This window comes from Camarhynchus parvulus, chromosome 3 (genome assembly GCF_901933205.1).
Source record: "Camarhynchus parvulus chromosome 3, STF_HiC, whole genome shotgun sequence".
NCBI lineage: Eukaryota > Metazoa > Chordata > Aves > Passeriformes > Thraupidae > Camarhynchus > Camarhynchus parvulus.
Genome location: NC_044573.1, coordinates 104,225,021 through 104,242,235, shown reverse-complemented (window position 1 = coordinate 104,242,235; position 17,215 = coordinate 104,225,021). Strand labels below are relative to the sequence as shown.

The window sequence follows — 17,215 nt, the reverse complement described above, 5'->3', positions numbered from 1 at the left end:
GCAATATTGCTTGGTTAACAAACATGTGAAGTGAGGAGTACAGTGGTGAATTAACTCCTGTAAATATTTCCAGGGTGTTTTGCAAACTCAAGATCAGATATGTTTCTTGCTTCTCAGATTCTACAATAGTGAGCCTACTTGACTGTAACTTTTTTCTCAAATTTGAATTAGAACTTCTCATGTGGCTATGCCAGAAGGATTTCATGCAAAAGATGGAGAAAGACTATTTACACCTTTTTACTGGACATGTAAGAAGCATAGCAGTCAAATAAAGGACAACACAGTGAACAGTAGATTTACATAGTGATGAATATTGAAATGCTGCCAAAAATCTGGTACAACACAGAAGAGAATAAGCAAAGGATTGTTAAGACGTGGACATCAAACATCATATACCTTCTAAAAAAAATCATACATACTGAAGAAAATGAGAGGTTTTTTTTCCTGAGGCACATATTTAGTCTACTTTATGACATCTGCATTTGACAAAATTAATTCCATGCAATGTCTGGCATTTTTAGTCCACTAAATATCTAGCAGATAATACCTTTATTGAAAAGCATCACATTACACATATATAGAGTATATATATATACACATATACAACTGAGGACATAGGCCACTTATTTAAAGAACTTGCTTCAAAAATTATAAAACTGAGTAAGTGGAAAAGCTCTAGAGGCCCACACCGAGGTAGACACATGGTTTGTCAAGAATTATGTGTGCAGGGGATGGATGAGCTGCTAAAGAGCACTGGGGGCTGAAGGCCATGGACATGCACATCCAGGAAAGCCCGAGGCACTGACCCAGGAGCACAAAGTCTTATGAGGAGCGGCTGAGGGAGCTGGGGCTGTTGAGCCTGGAGAAAAGGAGGCTCGGGAGCAATCTTCCCGCTCTCTACGACTGCCCGAAAGGAGGGTGTAGCCGGGTGGGGATCAGCTTCTTCTCCCAGGCAACCAGTCACAGGACAAGAGGACACAGTCTTAAGCTGTACCAGGAGAGGCTTACTTCAGACATTAGGAAAAATTTCTACGCAGAAATGGTGATTAGACACTGGAATGAGCTGCTTAGGGAAGTGAAGAGGCACCGTCCATGGAGGCGCGCAAGACTGGACATGTCATCTGGCGGCATGGTTTAGGTTACAAGGTGGTTGATGTCCGGTCATAGGTTGAACTCGGTACAGAGTACGTCTTTATCAATGTAATTCATTCTGTGATTCTGTGAAATACTGCTGGGCGCTGCTCCCACAGCATATTCCTATTCCACGGCGGGCATAACTGGGGCGGGCGGCCGGGCTCAGCAGCTGCGGCTCCTCGGCGAGACGCGTTTGTCGGCACAGAGAACGCGGCGAAGGCGCGGCCTGCAGCCGACGTGGGCCTGAGCGCGGCGCCGGCTCGGCGGAGCGCGGAGACCTGGGCAGGCGCTGGCGGAGGCCAGCGGAGGCCGGGAGCACCGGGTCAGCCCCGCCGCGGGAACCGGGACAGCCCCGCCGCGGGAACCGGGACAGCCCCGCCGCGGGAACCGGCGGAGACCCACGGGCCGCGTCGGGCACGGCCCCGCCCGCCCGCCGTACGGCAGTGTCGCGCCGCGCCGGCTCTTGGCGGCAGCGGAACCGGCGGGCCGTAAGGCAGGTGCGCGGCGGGCGGGGGTCGGGCGGGCGCGGCGTGGGGGCCGCGGTGAGGCCCCCGGGCGGGCGCTGCTCTGCGCCAGCGCTGGTGAGGAGCTGCGGTCCTGCACCCCGGTGTGGAGTGGGACCGCCGGGCCGGCCTGCCCAGGCACGGAAGGGCGTCCCGCCGCCGCTGCGCGGGTCTCCGCCCGCAGCCCCCGGGGCAGGGGCGTCGCTGCGCTGCTGGTGGGGCGCGGGGTTCGGGGCAGCCGGGCCGCCGGGTTCGGGGCAGCCGGGCCGCTGGCCGGTGCCACGCGTTGCCTCCGGCGGGCAGGGCAGGCAGCGTGCCCGGGGCTGGCAGCGGGGCCGGGGCGGGCGGAGCGCTCGCCGTGCCCCAGCCCCGGCGCGCACCTCGGCCGGTGATGCCAGGCCGCTCCTGAAGGCCCGGGTGCCGTGGGCTCCCCCTTGCCTGCCGGGCTTTGCTTCTCGGAATGGCTTTGCTGATGGGAGTGGTCAAGTGGGAAACGCGCCGCTGTCGAATGTACTTTCAGTACTTACTACTGGTATTAATAAATGTAGAGAACCAGAAGTGAAGAATGAAAAAAGCATGTGGTCAATTAGAGTGGTTTTTCCTTTCGGGTAGTGCTTCATTTTGGTTGGTAGTGGTAAACTGACAGCTTTGCTTATAAAACACTTGACAGTCTTGTAGCGACCTAAGGCTTACACTTGAGGTGCTTCAGGGGTGTGTATCATATTGGCATTCAAATTAGACCTTTGCTTAAAACCTTCAATGAGTTCTGAATATAGGTTTTGTTGCTGTTCTTAAAATACTAACATTGATGTAGGCTCTTTAAGTCTTATGGCTTTTTAAACAATTGACTGTAAGGTAGTTCTGTTGAAGTGAAACCAGTAAATGTAATTTCTGCAGAGAAGAAATCTAATAGTCACACTTAGTTACTTTTCAGAAGATAGACTTGATTTGAGTCTAGCCAATGACTAGAAAAAATATTGGAAGTTTCAGAGACAGTGCAGCAAGAGTTATGTATGTCCACATGGTGGGTTGCACAGCTGAGCTTTTAGGAGGAAGGAAACAAAGCCAGCCGTCAGGTCGGATGCAAACTGTCCGCCTAAAGATGGCATTGAGGTGGTGTGTCTGATTAAACACATGCTGCTTTTCAGCAGATGATGTAGTAAAATGATTTCCTTTGGATCTGACTTGCTTCTGGCCAGAGGAGAGTAAACTTGCATCATCTTGGAATTATATGTGTAGCTATTTGGAGGAACTCTCGTCACATTTGTATGGGAGTACAGACCAACTCCCAGCTAGGGCCTTTATGCATTGTATAAAGGCCTATATATACTATTGTATGTAGTTTACATGTTAGACCTCAGTTTTCTCTGAAAGCTAGCTTGACCTTTGGAAGAGGTTAGGTCACAACTTCCACTGAATCAAAGAGAAGGCAAGAAATTGTCAAACGACAATGTTTTATTCTGACAGTTCTGTGTTTACAGAACTTGCTTTGAAGCCAAACCTGAAGCTCCTGGAGCAGGTCTGGTGGAAGGCTATGAAGATGATTAAAGGACTGACGCGTCTCTCTTACGAAGAGTGGCTGGGAGAGTTGAGCCTGTTCAACGTCAAGAAGAGACAAGTGAGAGGAGACCTCATAAATGTGAATAACTGTCTGAAGGGAGGGTGTCAAGAGGATGGATCAAGGCTCTTTTTGGTGGTGCCAAACACCAGGACAAGAGACAATGGGGAGATGTTCATGCACAGGAAGTTCTGCTGGTACATAAGGAAGAACTTCTTCACTGTGTAGATGACTGACCACTGAAACAAATTGCCCTGAGGGGTTGTGGAGTCTTCTTCAGTGGAGATACTCAGGAACTGTCTGCACTGTGCCTTGTGCTTTAGGATGGACCTGCTTGAGCAGAGAGGTTGAACCAGATGATCCACCACAGTCCCTTTCAGCCTTACCCATTCTGTGATTATGTGATCAAGACAATTGTAATTTGGCTTTTAAAGTAGTTGCAATCCCTTGCTTCTCAGTATAATTTTCAGTTTTTTATTGTGTAGTGTTAATTCTGTTTTCAGGAAGAACATTTATAGTTGAAAAATATTTTTTTACAAGAGTTAATAGAAAACTCATGCTTCATAAAAGGCTGGTGTATATTTCTGCAGGTCCTGTTTACCTACAGTGCTTTCTCTGAAAAAGTTATCCTTCGTAAATACTAAACCGAGCTCAGGCTGATCCATGTTATTCTTGCATGTTTCATTCCTCTTCTGTTACAGGAGCTAGTTACAAATAGTTACAGGAGCTGCTAATGGGGTGTGGAGGTGGTTGGGGGAAGGAAAGACACATGTTGTCTTTCTCTGGTTAGTTATAAAGTGAAGTTTATTTGGAAGCTGTTAGAGGTGGGATTAATTCTAGCTCATAAGGCTGTTTTGAGTGCTGAACAGGTTTCTTTTCTCCCTCCTACAAAATTTCCCCATAGAAAATTGAAGTCCTCATTACTCTAAATAACGGCTTACTGTTTTCCTGGTAAATTGTTTGTAGTAACAATTGTTGAAGTTAGTGTTGAGCACTTTCTAGCCTACACATTTTCTTATACTAAATTGTGCTTTAATGGTTGAAGAGAGAACTGAGACCAAAATCTCCTCTCTAGTTCAGATAAACTTATCTAATCAAAAGCAATTTAGCAAATGATCTATAATGTGTAGCTGGATGTTAGAAATAAAACAGCTGATGTCTGAACTAAAAAGAGAAAGAAACAAGGGTAAGACCCAGAAACAGACTGAGAAACATTAGACTCCTAAATCCCAAATTGTAATCCTCAGAATCTCTGTTATTTCACCCTGTAGCTCTGTTTTCAAAGATGTTTGTCTAATGTCTCTCTCCTGTAGCAGCCAGTAGGAGGTGCTTAGGTGATCTGCTGAAAAAAAGGGAAGACAAATCCAATTATGCCTTCACTTTCATATTATCTTTAGTAATCCATGATTTAAATGACTGATTATCACCTTCTAAGCTGTTGAGTTCAGAGGCTGGCAAAGTATTTGATGTCCATTAATTCATCTAGGCATACCTGAACTTTCAGTCTTTTTGGCATCTTGTGGCAATGAATTCCCAAATTCAGTTATGTTCTTTGCAGGAAAGGCATTGTACTTGGTATTATTCTCACCTTAAACTATTAAGTTTTGTCATGTACCTCTGTATTCTTACATTATGAGCAATAGTCAGTCATTGTGTATTTAGCCCTTCTTGCTCTTTAAATACCTCATCACATCACAGAAAGGAGCAATTTTGTGTTTATTGCAAGCACAACCCATAAGAAAATGCACAGTCAGGGCATTCTTTATGCTCATCTCTCTCTGAGGAATTTGATTGCCTCTGTTTGAGCAATGCCAATGTGAGCACATTCCTATACCGCCTCTAGGAGTTAACTTTCATCACAGTAGAAGTGCTTGAGATTTGTGGCTTAAACTGTTGATAGCACAGCAATGTTTTGGCTGCTCCTGGCCAGCACAACATCAAAGCCTTCTTCCACCCTCCCTGCCCAGCAAGTAGGCAAGGGGGTGGGCAAGAGGCTGTGTAAGGACACGGCTTGGGCAGTAGACATAGACTGGCCAGTGGGATGTGCTGTACTGTGTATTGTCATGCTCAGAAATAAAAACAGAGGTAGAGGAAGAAGAAAGGGTGTTATTTTTGCTTTCAAGATGTCTGGTTTTTGGAGATCAGTAAACTGGAGCTTGTAGCATTGGTCACCCTGTGGGATATGGTGAGCATTTCTTTCCTTCACTTGGGGATTATTTTTCTTTTTCTTCATCTGTTAAACTGTATCTCAGCCCTGTAAGTTTTTTTCCCTTTCTTCTCCCTGTTTTCTCCCCTATTCCACTGTGGGGGATGAACAAGCAGCAGCATGGCTGCTGGCCAGGGTCAAGCCGCCCCAACACTGCACAAATACCTAAAAATGTGATTGAAGGAAACAATAGGAATAGCAGCACCCTATGGTTCTGTGGTAATGGTGTTCACCAGTGCTGTGAAAGCTCCCTATTCTGGGTGTTTCTTGAGCTTATTCTAGATATAGATATTCGTCTTGATGTTGTACGTGACTGTGTACAGTTCAAAGAAAATCCATGAAAGAAAAGCCATGAAAGAGGCTTCAGTAGCAATGTGGACTGTTTGAGTATTGCAGAAAGGGCAGTTGATGTTCTCAGTCTTCTATTGACTACATAAACATGTAGACTAGGGTTTGGTGGCCAACCTGCTGCTGAGTGCAGCTCTGAGATGTGAAATAAAACTCTTGTTCTTTTTCTGTCTCATTAAATCTGGTGGGTGCTGGAGAAAAATAACTTTAGAAGGAAGGTGCAGAATGTTTTACCTAGTTGATATTTTAGGGATAGAAAAGTTGCCGTCTCTCCCCTTACATTGTATGTGGAATTTATGGGTATAAATTATATTCTTCCTTAGACTTTACTGTTCTAAATCATGAACTTACTCTGAGCCATCTGTTACTCTTTTTTGCCCAAAGGCATGTTGGATGTTTGGCCTAAAAAATAGACTGAATCTGATATTACAGGCCTGCATCTTAAACATCAACAGGTCTTACAGCAAGAACAGATGATTGTGGAATGATAGGTTGGTTATTGAAGCATTTGTCAGGTAAATTGTGGAGCAAATTTCAGTTTTCCAGTTGTAAACTGGCTTCTGAGAGGTTGTCAGAATAAGCAGATGACTTTCTGCAGCTGTGACGTCCTTGTCTGCATTCAAATACTCTGTAAACCATACAGTGATTTAAACAACTGCTCCTTTCTTTGTAACTGGTGTGAACTGCTGAACTGTGTCCCTTAGTGAGTTTCTGTTTGGAAACTGGCTTCTTATGAATTTGTTCAAGAAATGGGAAGGCATTTGTCTTAGCTGCTGCTCTGAGGGGGAGCAAGTGTTCAAAAAATGAGTAGACGTGGCACTTCATGATATGTTTTAGTGAGCATGGCGGTATTTGGTCAAAGGTTGGACTTGATGATCCTGGAAGTATTTCCAGCCTTAATGATTCCATTATTCTAATGTGTCCTCTCCTTGAAGGATTCAGGAACAGTAAAGAGGATCTCTGAAAGTTATCTCTTCCATTTCTTACAAGAAATTTATTACTTGTGGTGAGTTGACCCCACCCAGTAGCCAAATGCCCCTCCTCGCCTCTCACTAAATCATTCCCTTTGGCTGTGAAATGGGGAGAAAATAGAAGATGTTCAACAGTTGCTTGGGAAGACAAACCCCTAAGTGTGGATGTGTGTCTTCATTCCCCACACCCCTTGCTTCTCCTTTCCCAGAGCTTTTACTGCTGAGCATGACATCATATGGTACACATCTATGTTGCTTCCAAAACATTAATAAAATGCTTGGTTATATCATTTGGGTAGCATTTTTGTTTCTGAGAAGTCTTTAAAAGTTGATTCTCTAAGTCTGAACAAGCATCCTATGTGCCACGCTAAATACTCATAATAATTGTTCAAAGGCTTTTAACTGTTCAATGAGAGATTTTTGTATAATATGTACGTAGGTATCAGCTTACAGTACAATTTTCTAAAATATTTTAAGAAATTTTACATACATTCTAGCAGAATATGACTATTACTCGTGAAATGCAGCCATTTAAAAAATGTACAGCTGGAAAAACCCTGTTTTAACCTCCTCAAATCACTAGAGACATAATGGTGCTATTTTCCTTTTTATTATATCTGCCAGGAATAATATTATGCCTTAATTGATGTTCCCCTCATTTTCTTATGTGATAAGCAGACACGTTTGCAAGCTCTGAAAAGATGGTTTGGGATTTCCTTGCTGTAGGAAATTGTACAGGTGTCTTAAAATGTCCTCTTGCATATATATGACCAGCATTATAGACAGCCCAGGAAGGATCAGCAGCATTTGTTAGTTTTGATTCTAATTTGCACTTTTAACATTGCAGCTGCCTTTTTTTAAGTCCTAATTCTCAACTGCAGTAATGATGAAATATCAATTAGAAAGCTGTTACTTGCTAGTCATCAAATACCTGGTGTGCTGTTTGAAGTGCCTGTGTGGCATGTGAGCTCTGAAGAGAAGACAAGGGATCCTGCCTTTAATAAAATTACTTTATGTGACTATGTATCTATCCAATAGTTGAGTCTTGCTTAAATGTATTTTTAATTAACTTACTTTTTTTTCTTTGTAGAAGAGTCTCTGCCTTGAAGTAGGCATGTTTTCAGGCTGTAGGGGTATGCTTATTATGCAAGGCAGACCTTGAATTAATTTTTTGGCATAAATTTTAGGCTGAAATTTTGGCTTTTTTCACCCCTGTATCCTACCAATATTAAGTAATATTTAAGCTAAATCAAGCAGACAGTGGTCTGGCTTGGGACAGCTTATTGTGTGTCTGTTACAACCTTGGGTTTCTTTATAATTCTCTTTGTGGAGGAGGAGGTGGTATTGCCTCCAGGCAGCAGGAGGAAGTTCTGAAGGGAAAGGCATCTCCAAAAGGCTGGTGTGATTTGGACTGAAAAACTTGTCTTGATAGGTTGATTTTTGGGACTCTCTATGCATCTCCACTACATTAGGTCAGTGAGCTGCCTTATGAATGTGCCTCTGTCTGCTTTTCTGATAGGAAATACCAACTTGTAACTTTTTAACCACTGATCTGGACTGAACCTTTAGTGTGCTGTGACAAGGATCCAGTAGGGATAAAAGGACTGCTAGACCATGAGTGGTTCATTTATATGGACATTCCTTTGGAAAAGTTCTTGTATATGCTGACAGAGACTTTTAGGAGGAGTGTTAGAAAGACTGAGGGGTAGTGTAGTGTATTCAGAATTAAAACACTTTTTAGAGGAATTATGGATAAAATACACAGCTTTTGGGTCCCTGTGTATTATTGGAAAGATATAAACTAGAGAGTTTTCTGCTAACTCCATCATGGCTTACTTACTCCTTCCCTCCTCAAAAATTATGACAGGTATCAAATAACATACTGAATGATAGAAAAAGCATAAAGGACATCTTTTAGAAAAGCTTACAAACATTATATAAAAATTAAATGAATGCAAAAATCCAAATATTGCAAAACAGAGCAAACATTTAAAATTGCACAATACACTTGCATTATTTTAATTAAATTGATGCATTTGTGTGGACATTGACATCTGGTTCTTATTTTCTGTAATGAGTCATTTTCTATGTATTCCTGTATTATTTACTGCAACCATTGGTAAAAAGTCTGACTCAAAAGCTGCTGGAAATAGGATGACTTTATTTATTGCTGATAGTTTGGGAAACATTTTGTTTAGTGATAGGCAGAGTTGGCCAGAATCTATGTTTCTTTTGAAAGCCATTTAGTGCATGACAATTACATTAATTTTCTTGTCTATTACTAGAAGGGCTGTAGAATCTACAGCTTCTTTCTTAACTGGTCTAAAACTCAGCATATTTCTGTTGTGAAAAATATTTCTGTAGTTTAGGTACTTGCAGGTTTTCTGTTTCAGATTGCCAGCATTACCATTATTATTACCAGTTGTATTGATAAAATTGCTTAACACAAAAAAAAAATTACTATTTTCTCTAAATGAGAAATCCTGCTTCAGTGCTTTCATAGAATAATTGTTCTGTAAGATTAAATGTGAATCGTGGCATAAGTTGCACTGTGCTTACACAGCTACTGTGCGTTGTCTGCAAGATGCAAAGACTTTATTAGCCATAATTAATTAGTAAAGAAATCCTCGAGAAGGAATCTCAATGTTTGGCAAGATAATTAATTCAGAACTGACATCCTCCTGTCTTTGCAGGTAGTATGAATGTTGCCAATGACTTTGCTGTAAAGAAAGCGTATGACTTCGTGGTTAATAAGAAGTAAGACAGCAATCCTACTTATACCACCTCTCTTTTTTGATTTGAATAATAATGTACAGGCAGGGTCTTAAGGATTAGTGTACCTGGCTTAGTCTTATATTGCACTTGAGATCCTTTGTAAATGCTGAAATAGTTATATTTTTCTCAAAAGAGGTGTTAAGTGTTTACTTCAGAATCATTTGGGAGAATGCTCCAGATACAAAATGATCCAATACCCACCTTGAGGCTTATTGAAACCCTATTTTGAAGGAAATCAGCGTTAATTATGAGGGATAAGATGGTATTGAGTGGCTAATAAGCATCCAGTTATTTAGAACTGGGGAATAATTCAGTATTTGAGGCATTTGTTTAGTTGTCTGTAAATATGGTAAGTGATTTGAGTGCTTGAATACATCTCTGTGAGACTTAAAAACCTTGTAATGGCGAGTAGTTCACAGTGGGAGCTTTATCCTTGTATGCACTTGCTGTTCACTGCAGGAGCATGTTACAGAGACTTTTTTTTACTACCATCTCAACAAGTTCCCCAGCATGCTCTTAGCCCAGCAGCCCAGCAGTTCTGCAGTTGTGTGTTATACATGTATTGTTATAGCACTTACATTTGCTGAAGTGCATCCCACAGCCTTGCAGCCATCCTCAGTGCGATGCAATGTGTTACCTAGCTGTCATTAACTGAAAACTTTTTTCTTTCACTTAGCTATTATTTTTCTTCCTCCCTTTCCTTCCTTTGACCACCTGCATTCCTATTTACTTCCCATACATCTCTTCCTTTAGTGACAAGCCTTTCTAGAACAGAGTAAGATGAAACCCCTGAGGTTGTTTTCAACCTCTGTTGATGGAACGGTGTGTAACAGAGGCACAGAGCGCCCCCTATTAAACTTAAAGCAAAACTAAACAAGTAACGTCCACCCTCCCCATCTTGTATTTGTGGCTTATGCCTAGCGTTTAAATGAATATTCATGTTGCATATATTGAAGTTGGAAATTGGCTTATAGTACATCTCCACATGTAAGGCAAGTCTCGAAGTTTCTGTTGCTTGGGATACAGTTCATCTCTCGCTGCAGGGACCTTAAAAGTTAAGGCCATGAGGTTTAGAACTACAGACATTTTTTGGTTTAACAACTGAATTACATTTTATGTTCTTGGAAAAGGAAGATGAGTTATTCTGAAGAAAGGGTTGTTTAATTTTTTTTTTCTTTTTAAACAACAGCAATCCTCAGTAACTCTCTCAAAATACATGTAAAATGAACACATTATTGAGCCAAGCCACATTTTTGGCATCATCCCAGAACAGTATCAGGCATAATCACAGGAAATGGTTCTCCAGCTGATGCAAGCAGGCACAGTGTTAGGCAGCTGGCGATCGCATGTGCATGGTTAAGATTATGAAAAAATGTGGAAAGGGTTAATACTGTATTGAATGAATGGCTTGTAATTCCATTATTTGATTTTCTAGGGTTTTTTGTTTAGTGACTTCTGTAATTAAGATGCTGAAATTGTCTTTTATGTGAACAATGGCACACAGAGGCACTGTTGTGCCTCCTTGTTATGCTGAGACGCTTGTCTGAATTTTGGTATTCGCTGAGGAGAATACTGTGTGTCAGGAAGCCACTGTTTCTTCCTGAGTACTTATTCCTTAATCTTGCCATCAACCTTTTAAAGATTGACCCAGTCTTGTCTGGAGATCAGTAATATTTGACCCAGACAACTTGAGAGAATTCCAGGGTGATGTCTAGGCCTTTTGTAGAAAGTGAGATGTCTGAAAGTGTACAGTTGGTACTGCATTGGTCAGCACTGTTTGTAAAGGTGCAAAATACAAAGTCTGAAACTACTATTGTTTTAGTGTCATGCTTTCACCTGCTATTTTTCATTAATGTCCCAGACATTCTTAGACTACTGTTATCTCTGGCTAACAACTCTGATGTTAGATGTATTTGTACTGTTGACATCAAACATGCTTGGATAAGAAATTTTATTGATTCTAATAAAAATGTTCTCAGAGGTCCAAAATAGCTTTTTTACATAATGATTTATTTTTTTTCTTTAAAGTGTTTTCTTTGAAACCTTTTCCCGTTGATGTATATGATTTAGAAAGGACATATATGGAGTAGAATGTGTTGTTTGTTTTTTAAAATATTGAATCTTATTTGTAAATAAAATATCAAGTTTACCTTTGAGTTAAGGAAGTTGTTGAAGTTAATTGTAGCTATTCTAAAATGTGTTCATGTCAGTAAAATTTAATGTTTGGGGATTTATTTTTAGTCTTCTTACACAGTAGCGTGAAGTAAAATATTGTATGTGTTGATAAATGGTTTCACTGTTTGAATTATGTATTTAAAATCTAAAAAAAGTTACAGTGTCCCTTTAGCTTTTGTATGGCCTTGTGGGTGGGATATCTTTTGCCCTTTCAGTTTCTTTTTCATTTGAAATGTTTCCACTTTTTCAAGTGAAAGAGAAAATGCTGTTTGAAATACTTTGTGGTCAATAGCAACCTGCTATTCACTGCCAATGTCTAAAGCCTCTTTTTCTTTATAATGTTCTTTGATTAGATTAGTTACTAGTAATAACTTCTTTAGGTTTTTATAAATTGCAGGTTTACATAGACAGCAAGAAACTTATTAATAGCTGGAAGAATTATAGGTAATATAGGCAAAATCTGGGGACATGGCTTAGTGTTCCTTAAATACTTTAAACAGAATTCACTGCTGTGAAGTCTTAAAGGACAAATAAAAAGTAAAATATTATAGACTACAGAAACTGGTACTTTAGGATCTTGTAACTGTGGATTTCACCTGTGATTTTTAGCTGTGTTAATGCTATGTTATTCCATCCTTTGTAAAGAAGGAAAGATTTCTGTTCAACTTGAACATTGATGTGCCTGATCTGAGCATTCACCTTCTCTTAGCCCTACTGGGCAGCTGACTTGATCTGTTAAAGAGCATAGGAATTCAGTAAATTTCAAAAGGCGGTATCTTTTACAGTATTTTTACCTCTTTAATATTTCAGCAAAGAAGTAAAAGAAATGGTTCTGTTATTTGCTTGTATTAGAAACATAGGAAGGCCAAGACTTGGACGAAAACCTAAGTAGCTGGTGAAACTATGAAATGGAAAACTTCTGTAGAATTTTTGTTACCTTTGTGGTATTGTTAGAAATTTTTTTCATGTTTCACTTAAATGAGTAAAAACCTGCTGAGATTATGATTCATGTTTACTTTCAAACAATAAACTTTGAATTGTTGTTTACCTGAACTCTGAGTATAATCTGTCTTTATGTTTTATTTTCTTCTATACAGTTTCAGTGTTAAAATCACACTTGTTTTTAAAAGAAACAAAATAGACTTTAAAAGTTACTTTCTCTCATCTTCACAAAGCTTTAGAAGGGTGGATGTTGCTCTTTCTAATTTACAAACAGGCTTGGTGGAATTTAAGTGTTTTTTAAAAGAGGCAGGAAATCTGAGATAGTTCTAGGAATCATTAGCAGAATGTGCCCAAAATGTCCTAACTTTATTGGGGGTGGGGGAGGAGAAGAAATCTTTTTACCATGTAAAGTCACACTGATATTAGGCTTAAATTCCCATTCCATTTGTCCTACGGAAATGATTTAAGATGATACCTTTCTCATACTTTTCTTCAGGGGGAATGGGCAGAAGGATGGCAAAAGTTCATCTTCTGTATGTGGGCCGTGGAAAAGAGGATTTAATTGCCACTGCCTTTTAGGTCCTTGTTTCAAAACTAGCAGATCTTAGCAGGATCATTTGGTAGTTCAGATGTTTCAGATCCACCTGTGAGCAAGAAGATATATTTCTTTCAAACCAGAAGGAATTAGTTACCCTTATGATGGCTGTGGAAAGAGGAGGAGTAGCTGATCCACTCTAAAGGCAGTGATGCGGGCAGGTATCTACATAAGGAAGCTTTATGTGAAGGCAGGTGACGTATTTTTTAAAAACAAATATAAATTTATACTGCATCTTATAGGGCCACATGATTTTTGATTTAGTGTTCAGAGCTGACTCTAATATGTTGCAGAATAATGGCTAAAGTTTCTAAGTTTTAACAGTGGAGTAATTAATTGCACCTGTCCCCTGCATCCTGTTTACTAGCTGGTTTTGTTTTTGTTGGTGCCCTGCTGAGAGCAGGTGTTGTGTACCAGCAGCAAAAGGGATGTGTGGTATTTGACTATAAATGGGATGCAGAAGCTTTGTATGACTGCTCTACCAAACCAGCCTCCTCAGACACCTGCAAGTTCTGAAAGCACATAGGCAAGTGTGGAGTGGCATTTACTTGTACAAGCTTAGGGTTGCAGGGCTGGATTTGGCTCTTTGGCCATGCCTGTGGTCAGGACAGTGTGCCCTTTCTCATTTTCTGATGTTTCAGGTTTTCTATTTCAGGAGCTGCAAATAAAGAAATTGAAAAAAGGAGAAAGAAATATCCATTTAAAATTCAGTTTCCTAATAAATGAGTCTGCTCGAGATGTGTTGGAATTTATAAGTGTGTGTGAAAAGTGAACTTTTTATAAGTATGTTTTAACTTTCATAAATTGCTGTGCATGGTATTTCAGAAAGGACAATTAAAGTAATATTAGAGTTATGTTGTTACATTTTTTTTATAAAGGCACATAATGCTACAGAAAAAGGTATTTAAATGTAGGTATAAAATAAATAGGTAAAATGGACCCAATAGCTCTAATGGCAGTTCTGTCATTAGAACAGTGTGAGAGTGATGTACCCTCAAAGTCTGGACACATTACTTCCCTTCTAATAATGGTGGCTATAATGTTTACAGACTGTTTTCACTAGGAGTTATGCTGGTATGAGTTACATGTCATATATTCACTGAATATATCAAAAGAGCTGCAGCGATGTTTGGCTTTCTCTGCTTCTAGGCTTGAATACATGCTCTCTTTGCCCTTCACAGTTAAAGATTTTGTATTTCCAAATTTTGTAGCTTCACTGTTGTAACATTTGTCTCCAAAATATCAGCTGTTGTAAAATCATTCTCAAAAAGCATCTTAAGGCAAGGTGGGAAAACAAGCAGACCTGACAAGTCAGTGACATTTCTCTGTTTGTGACTGGAATGCTGCATCTGGATTTCTTTTTTGCTGTATGCAAAGCTGATAGTTAAAATACAAATGCAGTCATTAAATAAGGAAAAGTATTAAGGATAATTGGATGAAAGCAGAGAGTTCTCTACTGTATGACTAGGGGGGAAGTAATTCTATTAACTCTGTTACGAGTTCTTTAAATTCTGGATGGATGTTGATCTTCAGGCATGCTAAGAATGATGCAGATCATTAGGTTTGTAATGGTGTCATTAATTGTTTCAAAAATAATCTAAATCTGTATCTTATCGAATACCATCAGAAACTGTAGCTGTGTGTTAGGGTTCATTAAACAATTCAGCTGTGGGCACCTTTTGAAATTAAATAACTGAGAATAATTTCAGTAAAAGGCTTGGAAGAAGTACAGTTTCAGATGGAGAACAGCTGTGTTTTGGTGCATAGATATGAGCCTGTTCCACAGAGGAAATTAAACTGTACGGAAATAAGCTGTAGTTCTGAAGAGAGTCCTGCTCTAAGTGTGTGTGCACTCCCAGTTGTGAGATGAAAACATCCCAAGGCATAGTGTGTTCAGTTTTCTGGTAGCCTTTTTTATTCCCTTTATCTCTTATAATAGTTCAATGCTATGCCTTTGACAGTCTTTATTTCCTGTCATAATTTTCTTTCCCGTTTTGCTGGTTATAAATGGCTAAGCACTTGTCAAGAAAGATGCCTCTCTCTGCATCAGCGCCAGAGGCTGTTAATGACCTGAAAGCTCCCAGCATGGGCTGGCACAGAGAAAATCTTCCTGTAGGTTGTAATCACTTACTGCTATTGGGAGCTAAAGTTCAGTTACATAGATTTCACTATAATACTCAGTGTTAGGGGTGCTGAAGAAATAATTGCCACTTTGCCTCATTGCTGGTAACTTTTATTTAGGGAGCACAGAAAAGAACTACCTGCTGAGTGACCTCTGCATGTTACCATATCTTGCCTCTGCTCTGCTCTGTGCCTTTTGCCTTATTTTATTTAATTTTGATTATCATTGTTTTAAGAGAACTTTTTTTAACTGGCTTAATTGAAGTTCCAGCCAAGTGCTGCTAGCTCAAAAAGGTCTTTCAAGTTTATGATGCAAGTTTGTATTTATAACATTAATAAAGCCATGTTATTTGTTTTGTTCTCATCCAGGTACTTGAACTGGGATTTGATTTCTCATCCTATGGATCACTGAATGAGTAACAGATGGCCTTGCCTCGTCTTACAGGCGCTTTACGCTCCTTTTCAAATGTCACTAAACATGAGGATTACAGTGAAGAATTAGCTGACTTAACGGTAAAGCTTTTTTCTTTTACAAAGCATAGCTATAGTAAGAATCATTTGTTTTCTTCATTTGCATTGATATTTTATAAGAGTAGGCAAGCAAGAAGGGCAGAGCCTGTAAAATTTCCTGTACATTCCTTCATAGTGTCCTCACTCAAAGTCAAATTTGCTGTAGCTTTGTGATTTATATTTAGCCCTTACAATCATATGGCAAAGCTTGCTTGGTTGTGTTAATTTGTCTTTCAAGAAGTTGGGCAAGGCTGCTTTTAGCTCTGAGCTTACATAGACCTGGGAAGCCAAACATTTCCTTTCTAATATTAAGTTCACTGAATTTAGGTACTTCTTTTGCTTCCTGAGAAATAATATATTAAAGCAATAGATGCCTTGTGGGAACCTGTGAAATGACTTTGGAATCTTAAGAACTGCAAATCTCTTGAAGTTGCAAGAGTTTGGCTTTATAGAGGATTTTGCTCTGGAAAGAGTAAGTTAGTGAGAGAGCGTGTTTGCTTTTGTGTATCCTTCTTTCATACACTCAGGAAGGAGTCTAAAGATCAGGTAAAAGGAAAAGTGCTTGCAGTCAGTACTATATACTGACTGAATGCAGTTGGAAGGAATCATTTTTATCTCATGTTTAATTTGAAAGGAACCTTCATGTTTTAATTTGAAACAGATTTAAAAGCCCAAATATTTTGCATTTTCAGACTAAAAGATCAAAACTACATGCCCAGTTGCTGAAGTCCGATCTTACTTGGAAGAAGATAATAAAGTTTGTTGATGACAATTTGGACAAAAAAGAATACCAAACTGTAAATGGTGATTTAAAAACTATCTTACAAGCTGCAAAACAAATAGGTATGTTTTTGTTCTCTAGTAGTCTAATCATACCTTGTTTTATGTGGGGGTGGGAGCAGGTTTAAGTTGCTTTCTGCCTGCATACTTTACTGGTACAGTTTTGGTTCTACCTCGATGCTAGTTTTGCCCTATAATAACTTTGAAACTCCATTTAATCTGATACACATATGCACAATTTGGCCTTCTGTTTTATTTTAAGATTCCATTGTTATATGGATATTCTTACTTGTTTGATAGTATTGTTTTGTAGAGTGTGGTATGCTTTGTGATTGACAATTATTAAGCAAAACCAACTGTTTCTTTTGGAATAGCAGTACTCTAAGAAAAGAACAATCCTGATGTTGTCTGCTTTAATTCCACGTAATTGGTATAATGAAAAATTGAACTGCTGTGCAGGCAGATAAAAATGTAAGAAATATTTTGTCCTTGAAGTGTTTGGTGTTGAGGAGAGAAATAAATATATATTGCATTCATCTGGAATTAAACTTCTAATACTGAAATACATTATGACAAAGAACATGTGAAAACTTAGTT

General features: G+C 39.6%; 1 protein-coding gene across 5 annotated transcripts in view; it reads left to right on the top strand.

Moving 5' to 3' along the window:
- The first annotated feature begins 956 nt into the window (after positions 1 to 956).
- ASCC3 (activating signal cointegrator 1 complex subunit 3) overlaps positions 957 to 17,215 on the top strand; it is a 253,479-nt gene continuing 237,220 nt past the window's right edge. For 2 of the 5 annotated variants that reach the window (XM_030946649.1, XM_030946654.1), the window contains exons 1-3: positions 1,484 to 1,631; positions 15,698 to 15,841; positions 16,531 to 16,681. In XM_030946649.1, coding sequence (XP_030802509.1) covers positions 15,752 to 15,841; positions 16,531 to 16,681 — 241 coding nt within the window. In that variant the 5' untranslated portion in view covers positions 1,484 to 1,631; positions 15,698 to 15,751. Of the gene's footprint in view, positions 1,185 to 1,483; positions 1,632 to 1,659; positions 1,716 to 15,697; positions 15,842 to 16,530; positions 16,682 to 17,215 lie in introns of those variants that run through there. The other 3 variants (XM_030946651.1, XM_030946650.1, XM_030946652.1) reach the window with 3 other exon arrangements.